At 34.1% G+C, this 10,325-nt stretch overlaps 2 protein-coding genes across 3 annotated transcripts in view; one reads left to right on the plus strand and one right to left on the minus strand.

Annotated features, from left to right (window-relative positions):
* The window catches only part of LOAG_17337, a gene marked incomplete at both ends in the record, with an annotated part of 9,226 nt that extends 2,250 nt beyond the window's left edge, over nucleotides 1-6,976 (plus strand). The window contains 17 exons of one of the 2 annotated variants that reach the window (XM_020449996.1): nucleotides 1,067-1,152; nucleotides 1,322-1,471; nucleotides 1,599-1,838; nucleotides 2,011-2,144; nucleotides 2,282-2,418; nucleotides 2,588-2,678; nucleotides 3,011-3,157; nucleotides 3,389-3,484; nucleotides 3,600-3,727; nucleotides 3,837-3,957; nucleotides 4,106-4,240; nucleotides 4,433-4,561; nucleotides 4,814-4,972; nucleotides 5,118-5,207; nucleotides 5,327-5,439; nucleotides 5,568-5,787; nucleotides 6,509-6,976. In XM_020449996.1, the coding sequence (XP_020306390.1) occupies nucleotides 1,390-1,471; nucleotides 1,599-1,838; nucleotides 2,011-2,144; nucleotides 2,282-2,418; nucleotides 2,588-2,678; nucleotides 3,011-3,157; nucleotides 3,389-3,484; nucleotides 3,600-3,727; nucleotides 3,837-3,957; nucleotides 4,106-4,240; nucleotides 4,433-4,561; nucleotides 4,814-4,972; nucleotides 5,118-5,207; nucleotides 5,327-5,439; nucleotides 5,568-5,787; nucleotides 6,509-6,976 (2,490 nt within the window). Of the gene's footprint in view, nucleotides 1-1,066; nucleotides 1,153-1,321; nucleotides 1,472-1,598; nucleotides 1,839-2,010; nucleotides 2,145-2,281; nucleotides 2,419-2,587; nucleotides 2,679-3,010; nucleotides 3,158-3,388; nucleotides 3,485-3,599; nucleotides 3,728-3,836; nucleotides 3,958-4,105; nucleotides 4,241-4,432; nucleotides 4,562-4,813; nucleotides 4,973-5,117; nucleotides 5,208-5,326; nucleotides 5,440-5,567; nucleotides 5,788-6,508 lie in introns of those variants that run through there. The other variant, XM_020449995.1, reaches the window with a different exon arrangement.
* A 1,707-nt stretch (nucleotides 6,977-8,683) lies between these two features.
* Nucleotides 8,684-10,325, minus strand: part of LOAG_17338 (hypothetical protein) — a 2,387-nt gene continuing 745 nt past the window's right edge. The window contains exons 2-5 of the mRNA XM_020449997.1: nucleotides 9,890-10,033; nucleotides 9,292-9,412; nucleotides 8,961-9,129; nucleotides 8,684-8,823 (exon numbers count right to left, since the gene is read on the minus strand). Coding sequence (XP_020306391.1) covers nucleotides 8,749-8,823; nucleotides 8,961-9,129; nucleotides 9,292-9,412; nucleotides 9,890-10,033 — 509 coding nt within the window. The 3' untranslated portion in view covers nucleotides 8,684-8,748. The remainder of the gene's footprint in view (nucleotides 8,824-8,960; nucleotides 9,130-9,291; nucleotides 9,413-9,889; nucleotides 10,034-10,325) is intronic.

A 10,325-nucleotide genomic window follows, 5' to 3' on the forward strand; every position in this document is an offset into this window, starting at 1 on the left:
TGTGTGTGTGTGTTGTTGTGTGTGTGTGTGTGTGTGTGTGTGTGTGTGTGTGTGTGTGTGTGTGTGTGTGTGTGTGTGTGGGTGGATGTGTGTGTTTGGCAATTTGAGTATGCTTTATATGTTGGTGTCCTTGTATACATGAAAAATAGCCTATACCAGGCAGTGCCAAATGCCTATTGATTTCGACAGATATAGTGAAATAGCCTATGCTATCACAAAAAGGCCTCTTTTTAATAAAAAAGGCCTAGTGAGAGACAACGTAAGAGTTGAAACAAAGAAGAACGTCGGAAATTATACCAATGGACTACTTAAAAACACGCGATACTCTTCCTATACTTTATGGATGTTCCACCGTCTTTTCTCCGTTTGATGGAGCGCCACATATAAATTATGAAATCACAAGGTATCAAAGGTTTTGCTAAAACATGAAGTGAATATGTGTAAATGTCTTTTACTTATCCCAACCATTGTCATAATTGATGGAATAATCATTCGGCCAGGTCTAAAATCGAAAAATTTTGATGATGTGCCAATCGAGAAAATTATGAGGGAATATTTAGAGGAATTTGGAATTTGTGAAGAAATTTCATGACAGTCTAATCTTCTGGAAAGTTTATGTGTGTTTGAAATAACAGTAGATTACAAGCAGGATGTAGCATGATAGTGGCTGCATTTCATGTCCCTATTACTTGAAGTTTTTAACAAAATTTGGCTTTAAACTTAACCAATCATCAAGTATTACTAAGCGGTTCCTTTTGATCGTGAAGATCAATATTAATAACCTTCTTTGTTTGATTCAGATATTACAGTTTAAAATTGATGAATCTGAAACAATAATCTAAAGAAGTGATTCGTAATATCCGAAGTAACTTCCGTAATATAATTTGTAAAAGGGATATAAAAAGCATATAGCACATAAAATGTAATAAAAAGAGTTGATATTTGATCAACATGCGCACTCGCTTTAGCTTTCAAAATGAGCCACGTTCCAGTTTCAGAAATATTTCTATTAACTGATACTAGGAAGTTGTTCGTAGTCATTTACTCTAAGGGTTCTATTATTTCAGCTATATATTTACCGAGGCTATGGTAAAATCTTTAAAAGTGAAAGGTTTATCCTGCTAGCATCAGAATTGGATCGGAGGTCTTGAGGTCGGAAATTGGTATTCCTCTTTGCTAATATAAAAACTAATTCTGGATTTCGGAATTACTAGAGTTATTAAATTTTTTCTTCAGTCTTTTAAAATTACTACCGAGCCTCATAACATTAGTATTTAACATGTCCAACATATGTTCGAAAAAATCCACGAAATTTTTCCAGGTGATTTTTTGAATACAGAACTTGATTTCGTGTATCAGCGTTCCCGTCAATTGGCGACAAATCTGCCAATGCTCGATAGCCGATTGCAGGGCTTTCGTATATCGGCACAGGATTTGACTGCTACACCAATCAGTCCTAATTTATTACCAAGTAAAATTCACTCATACTATCATCACCAGAGCTAAAAGGATGTATGAAGTAAGCGGTCTAAGCGGTATCTATCTGATCTTAAATTTGGCAACAATTAAGAAAATAAAACAATGAAAATATTATTCAGTACTGATGCATGCTCGTTTGTTTGGAATACCGCTCGAGTTCGTCAATTTGTTGATTGCTCTATTCGTCTACACGTGTGCTTATTCAGCAGTTTTCTGGCACACCAACAAACCGTTCAGTTTCATATTCTCTCTTCATTTGTTAATTTATTCGGCGACGGTGATTTGGTCTTATCTCGGGTTTAGTGTTCTTCTTCGTATACAGGAAACAAATTATGCTAGCGTCCGACCGGTTGGTCTCGGTATGTTCGATTATTTTTTTTTTCGTTTTTTTTTTTCTTGTTGCTTCACTGTAATCGGATTTTTAGTGATTTCGGTTCCGGTTAGCATTAAATGTATAAGTAAGTTCTATTTCTAAATTTTCTTTTCATTTCAAACCTCAGTATATTCTTCAAATTAGTTCGTTTGGTTTAGGACAGTATTTGATCTCGTCACGTCCCTTAAAAATTTATCATCCATCCGCAATTATTGCTACGTATGTTACGACTATTGTGCTTATTAGTACTACACCTGTTGTATTATATATATATGGTTATAGCAAATATTTCGTAAGTTGCCCTTGAATTTTTTTCTTTTTTCTTTTTTTTGGAATCTCTAATAATTAAAATTCTATGCATGCAATAAATTCATTATCCTTCATAAAGACTAAGAATTTGTTCCCCTTAAAACATAATGTCTTTATCAGATAAGTATTTCAAATGTGCGGCAAAAGAGTGCCTTTCGAAGTCAAGCAAGCGTTATTAATGGTGCACAGAGTGAGTATTCAGAATATCGTCTCCGAAACTCATCCAAGGTGCCACAAACCAAACTATGTTGTGACGGGTTTGTATTTTGGCATATTTTTACAGTTTAAATAATACTTGTGAAGAACCTTTGTCAGCCATTTCTGCAGTAATAATTCTCCAAAAAGAGTTTTTTCAGTTTTTTAATTTAGTTCTGTTAAAATTCTTCCTTTACGTGACTCTTCATTGAAATCAGTGATTTGTTTTAGATATGCACCTCACATATTTGCAATAATTTTGCTTGTTTTAATTGTTATCGCCAAAGCCCCAACCATATATGCGCATATGGTTATATATCAGGTAATTAAGCTACTTGTGTAATTTTTCACAGATCTCAGTAGGTATTCGGCATACTTTAACTGTTTCTGATCAGCCTCAGCCTGTAAAGTTGAATACGAAGAAAATAAGAAATGAACAGCTAAAGGAAAGCAAAGGAAAAGATTGCATCTGTGCAGTACTTCATTAAATTTGAACTAGCAACAAATACATTTTGGGTTCTGGTTGTCTAGATTTATGCGGCTTCAACAGCTGATTCATTCAAGATTTGAAATTGCCTGTATTTATAGTGAAAAAATATGTGGAAGGAAATTACTGTAGAAAAAAAGGTCAGTAACTGGGAATTTTGTTTTCAGCATGAAGAAAAGGCGCTATTGTTATCATGTATCGTTATTGATGTTGTTTTCCTCTTTGCCTGGATTATTCTTTGGCTTATACTTACACTTAAACGAGAATGGGATTTTAAAGTTATTCATCAAGTGCATGAAATTATTGCTTTGCAAGTAATAAATTAATTCCATTTTTAACTGAAGTTGGTTGTTGTGAATGAAGAAACAGGTCACGGAAATGTCTGTTCTGGAGAATGTTATAATGATTTAAAAATAGATAGATGATAGAAACTCTTCATTTTCACAGCAGATTTGTAACTTGGCGAAACTAAATTGGTATAATTTTTAATTGAAAGACGAGAAAGTGTTTGCAGGTAACTTTTCTGACTAATTGAAAAGTTGCAGAGTGGGCCTCAAACGATGATTGCTTCGCCCACAAAAATTATCGAGAAGAAACCATCTGAACTAAAAAACGCATTGATATTAATGCATGGAGACCAGGTTGGGGTTTGATTCTTTTGTTTTATATGAAATTTTTTTAATTTCATCTCATGCTCCCATGCATTTCGATGAAGTGTTAAATGAAGAAATTCTTTTGTCGCAGTTAAAATTCTAGATGTATCTTACGGATGATATCATAACTAAAAAGTCATTATTACGACAAACACAGAAAAGCGGAATTGGTGCTGCAAGCGAAGGTATTTACTGGTTGAAAGGAAACAGTATGCAATCACCCACAGCGAGGTTTCTTAATGCATTGCTGTTTTAACTTTTTCTTATTTATCTAATCGTTGCTTCCCATTGATTACTTTTTTCATGATTGTCATATAATCTTCATTCTGTACCTTTTCAGAAGAGCTCCACAATGTGAAAGTGCCAAAGGAACACCAGAAATGAATCGGCTTCTTGGTACGTCTACAATTCATCGGCGAAGTAGCGACGAGAACTCTTCACCCACTGCTGCATACCATACGGCATGTTTACCAAATTTTATGTCTTATTCCAGAAACTTTCGATGGTTCAATATTAGTAAAAAGGACATTTCCACTTTAAGAATTTCATTATCTTATTTTTAATTGAATCACGAATTGGAGTTTTGATCTTTTCTATATTGATATGCAGATTGCTCAAACCATACAACCACAGATGAAACATTCATCGCAGCAACGGATTATAATGAATGTTCCCAAGTATTCCAGTGAAGCAAAAGTTTCGGCAAATGTCACCGTACCCGGAAATACATTTGGAACATTCCAGGTTTTTCAATTTACGTAAATCGATTTTATCAGGAATTATGAACTTTTCACATTTACAAGTTTACTTTGATAGTTTCTTGAAGATTTAAATTGAAATTTAGATTTCTTGGTCCTGATTTTCTTGAAAATTTGTTCTCTGGAATCGTCTCTTTTCAAACAACATTATTAGAATCAAAGCGAATTCATTTTTTAGCGAACTCAAGGATCGGAATATGCATCCTTCAACAGCCGGCAAATGATGCAGAATCCCCGAAGACCATCACTGCAAAACTCAGTGAGCGCATGCAGCGGAAACAACACTTCTGACAGCGCACATTTAACGGTGAACATAAACTTCCTTTTCAACTATTTATAAATTGAAATAGGATGGGTCTTGAAATTCTCGAATCAAAAGATATGTACAGGTTTTGCAACATTTTGCTTCCTATGGCGCTTAAAGTACAGTACTGTTTTATCATGATTCAAAGATAGACAAATTTCATAACAGACTTTTTCCCAGACAAAGGTTTTGATGCCAGTGAATTCACGTCCAAGCCGTTTTGTAGTTTCTCCTTACAGCGGAATCATTGTTTAGCAACAGGAGGCATATGCTTCAATTCACAAAAACCGGAGTGGACAAATGGAAACAGCAGTAACACGAAGACGAGGTTCCAAAGATGACGGAGCAGTTAACAATGGGTTTGGAAATGTGAATGTTTCGTACGGAGCATATTTAACTTATGGTCGACCTCAGGTTCAAAATGAATTTTATTTTTGCTGAAATTCTCCTCATTCTGCTAAATGATGTGAAAAATATTTGAGTTGAATTAGGTAATGAAACAGGAATTAAGTCATTTCCAACATTATTTTACTGATTCTTATAGACTCGTGCTCTTCAGAATCAGCAGTTGATGCAGCAGGCTGCTGTTCAAGCTGCTCAAGCAGTTCAAATGAGTCGAAATATGGGATCTACTTATAACAGAACACAGGTTCTCCCTTCAGACACTTCCATGCCTTTTTATCAAATTTAATCAATGTATTTTTGCAAAAAAATGCAAAAAATAATCTTCTACCCTTAGTCTAGTTCTAGTTTGTTACGTCATTCCAGACTAATACATCGCAGAATGTGTTGGAGAGTGGGCCAGCGTCTTCAGTGCTCTCCATACGAAGTAGTCCTGTCGCTGAAAATCGTTTCGGTATGCGAACATCTATTTCAAGCAGGTAGATCTTTTTTTACTGTGCCATTTTATCAATCGTTTAATTAAGAATAATGGAATTTGTTTTTAAATTTCTGAATAATTGCAATTGTATAGCAGCAGTTTGTTTCCAAAGCCATACAAAGTTTCCAGGGAACATTCACCATATCAAAGAACTTCCAACCTAAAATTATCATCTTTCAATAGCATTACCCCGGCTGTCGATTCTCATAAGCTAGTTAGTATCCAGCAACAGCAGCAGCAGCAGCAGGGCTCTGGTGCTGGATCCATCTATGGAAACTGGTCACAGCAGCGACAAACTTCACAGATCTCTCAGCCAGTGGACTGGGCAAGTCCCTCATCATATGACAAGGTCTGCTTACTTGCTTCCATAAAAATGCTTAGTTGAAATTCTGAATTAATATTATTTCAAAGTGAATGAGTGTAAGTATATATGTCCATCTTCTGATTAAAATTTACATGGTTATTTAAAATACTATGCAACAAAGTCATACAACTTTGTGTCAAAATTTATGAAATAAAATGCCTTCAGAGGACTCTGATGGATAAAAGCAGTTCGTGTTCCTTTGAGAGATGTCTCAAAATCACAACCACTACAACACTTATTCTTTTTTTAGGTTTTTTATATTTGAAGTACGGTTTTGTGCTTATCGGCGTGAGTTGCTACTTTTTGGGAATTCGTTTGTTATTACTACTCTGCTTTCACAAATACAACTAATAATTCGTTTTGCGATAATAATCTAATATTAATATGAATGTAAAAATTTCCCCTGGTACAATATAAACAAATGAATTTTGAATTTTTCCGATTATTTACCTAAAAATAAATTTTTCCGATTATTTACCTAAAAATACGAAAGGCATGTTGTTTTGTTGTGTGCTTCTAACATTTTTGAGTATAAATTTGATGTGGTAACTAAAGTAAATATTGTTGCGCAGCACTACCTGCATTATTTACTGTAAGCAGATCTTTTTCAAACTTGAAGAAGTGACACAACATAACTGACTGATTGAATGATTATTTCAATTCAGCAAATGCAACATATTAATTCTTTTTAACAGAGGATTTTTAGGTTTCATCGGCAGCTAGTACAATTCAGCAAGAACAATGCTTCACGCCCACATCAACACTAACTAGTCAAGGAAGTGCAAGTAACTATTCGTCACAACGAGCGCCTACGCCAGGATCGCCTAATCCACAAAATATTTACAGTGGTGGACGATTCATAAGTAACGGTGCAACTGGTACTGTTAGCCTGTACGGTAATTTAGGTCCTGATTATGATACATCACTTTTGGAGGGTAATGATCGGAATCGAACGCTGAAAGCTCAACAACAACCAAAATCTTTGCGTACCACAGTTGTTAGTGGAAGTACCTCGACACGACATCAGATTAAGACTAGCACTGGAGGTTCACGTCAAGATGATTCAGCAAATTACAGTTTAACATCCAGTAATGAATCTGCAGAAACTGCTCGGCTCAGTGGACAAACAAATCGCATTATGGATTCAGCTGAATTTGCCACCAGTGTTGTTTGAATATATTTTGATGTATAATCACTATTCAATCGTTCCATTTTTTTCGACGTCAGAATCCAGAAAAATGCATGGAAGAAAATCTTTCCAGTTCAAAAATAATTTATCGGTTTGCTAATTGTTTGCTACTTAGTTTACCTCATCCTGATAATTAATCCTGTAAGCTTCTTAATTTGAACTGCTATTCTTTATGGTTGCATTAAAATACAGTTGGCAAACTGATTGTACTTTACACCTAAGTCGCTCTCTTATGTATTTTGTGATAATTTTTTACACATAATATTGTTATGTCTAACAATTCATCACAATAAATTTCTTAGTACAACCAATTCTCTTGCAATTTGATCTTGTCACAATATGAGAATGGCCTGCAGAGTTAGGTAAAAAATGCTCTTGAAAGCTTCGAGTAAGGCAAGAAAGCACAGTTGAATATTCAATGGTGTGAGTAATCGACAATTCAACAAGCAAATAACGTTAAAATAACCAGTAAAAAGTATTGAAAGTAACGGATAAATTGTGTAAGGAGTGGATTAGAACATCGCAAAGCTCTGCCATATATGTTCAAGTATTGTCAGAACGAGGGACATGTGCTGAATGGCTATACATTGCTGATGATCTTGTTGAATATAAGCATAACAAATGATCAAATTTGATTATTTTAATTATTATTACATTACTCTAATCATTATTATTATTATAAGCGCAACAAATGATCAAATATGATTATTCTAATTATTATTACAATTTCCTGAGATTATTTTAATAAATAACGAGTAGAGAGTGATTTCGTCTGTAAACATTCAATTAATTGCTCTATACTTGGCATTCCATGTCTACAAATTCACAATCTACAAATTCAAGTTTATTAAAACTCCAGCCTATCACACCATTTATCTTCGAGATCCATGAGATCGTAACACTCGTAATGTTGATCACCATTTTGTATAGATTTCTGTATTCAGTATCAAATGAGTAAACTCGATGTATGCTGCATCTAACTGGCATGTCCGTCCTCTGACATTTTACAGCTAATATTTTTGTTGATCAAACACTGACTGAAGGATTGATTAGATATCAGCTTAATCGATCATGCAATCAAATAACAGCAGTAAATGTTAAAATTTACTTCTCTAGTTTTAATACAACCTTTCTAGCAGTTGCAGGTACCAGAAATATTATAACTACCTACCACTTTCCCTTCCCCCCTTACCGAAGCACTTTTTCACTGCAATTAAATTAATACTTATTGCGATGCAAGGAACACATCACAGTCCAGAAAAAAGCAAAAACGAATATCCCACAGAACAGTGAAAAATTCTAAATTTGTTCTGACCTCAACAATATTCACTTTCAAATACTCACGACATAGCAATCAAGCAGTATCATAAATCCGGTTATTTTTGAAATCAAATTCCAAACTTGAAATAAGAATAATCGCAAAGTGAACATACAATAAAGTTTAGATTTTTATTTCACGATATTTACCAAAAGCAACGAGGACAAGGACATTACAATGAATTTGTTAGTGACATCCGATCTGAAAAGGCTGATAGTGTAATATGCTCCTGCCCGTTACTTCTAATAAAGTCTTCGTGGAATCATTTAAAACCCTTAACTTTTTCTTCTATTGACATTAAAACAGGCGATGACTTCAAAATGTTTTGTAATAAATAAACTGATTAGGAAATGATTTGTGATATTTTAAGCTAGTGAAAAGGTTGATTTTCAATACGGATCCTTGTGCTGCTCCCGCGATTAAAGGAGTTTTCCAAGTATCAGTACTGATTGGGTCCACAGACGTACGGATAATAGCCACTTTCATTTCGATTTTCGATTGTAGCTAGATTTGTCTGCAAATTAACTTGAAAAAGCAGAGTTTCAAATTTGATTTCAAAATACATTCACTTATTTAGATTAAATAGTTAAATCTCAGATCACTCCATAATTTCACCCAAGAAATGCAAAAAAAATTGTGTTTCAAACAAACCTGTGATATCGCTGGACTAATTCCACCCATTGATTGACTAATGAATCGTTTCTGATTCTTGTCTCTGGCTCGGTTATACAACCAGCAAAATAATGTCACGAACAAGGAGAGAAGTACAAGAGCGCAAAATATAGTAAGGAGTGCAATCGCCCAAGCGTACTTTTCCTGCCTGTAAAACGGCTCCTTAATTTTTTTCAGCTAATCCAATTTTTTAAGATTTAAAAAATATAGAAAGTTAGGGAAAACTGAAATCTATTTCGCAGATCAAAAAAGCCTATTAATTACGATGGAAATCTCTAATCTCATTTAACTGCATAGAAAAATAGTTAACCATGAGCGATTTTTGCAGCACGATGTTTCACAACACCCAACACTTGCGAGACACCGTTGGATGACACGGACTAGAGAATTTTCTATTCCATATATACAGTCAACGAAATTTGCATCATTTGCTGCAAATTATTAGCAAAACATGGCCAGAAAAAGGTGTAATTTCCAATTTAGCCAATTATCCAAATGTATGGAAATAAATAAGTTAATTAATTATAACAAATCATTGTCTGTATATGCATTACAAATACTATCCTATAAATCAGGACAATATGTTTCCCTCATGACGAATAAATACCATACCAAGGAGAAACGCAAGTGGAACCTTTCGAACTTTTTCAAGAAAAGTATTAAGAGATTATCATCAATGAAAAGAGAATTTTCATTCAAATTATTCACTGGTGTTAAAAACTGCTCATTTGAATTGTGCTATGATTAACTTCACAATTCAATTAGCCAATTTTCGAAATAAATTTGAAATTGGTCAATTTATAATTTCATGGGACAATAAAGCTAGGTCGCTATAAAATTATACCTTTCAGTACAACCTATATTCCTAAAAACTACAATTTTACTGTTTAGTCATTTTATTAGCTCACGATTCGTCCTTTGATCAAGGAGTCTACCAGCTCCTACCAGCCTTTGTCGTGTTGCATTTCCAAACTGTGATCCAGAATTTTCAAATCCAGTGTCGTATTGTAACGGAAATGGTAGCTTGGTCTTATATGACACATATTGATAACCTAAAACTATCCATAAAAATCTCATTGAAAAGAAATATTTTGGAAGTAATTTCTGCATAAATATGGTGAGAATGTGATTTAAAGAGCTGTCCATAATGTAAGTGATTTTGTTTACACATAAATCAAAAAGGAGAAAAGGATGCACCATACGACTTATTTATTTGCTTACGGTTTGCTCAGTCACAGATTTCATTGAAAAATATATGATTTGAGGCAAAAAAGGATTTGAAAAAGAAAAATTATTTAAAGTATATTTAGTTGTCGGAAAAAGTATCGGCAACTTGAGAATGTA

The sequence above is a fragment of the Loa loa genome (genome assembly GCF_000183805.2).
Source record: "Loa loa unplaced genomic scaffold supercont3.63, whole genome shotgun sequence".
Taxonomy (NCBI): Eukaryota; Metazoa; Nematoda; class Chromadorea; order Rhabditida; family Onchocercidae; genus Loa; species Loa loa.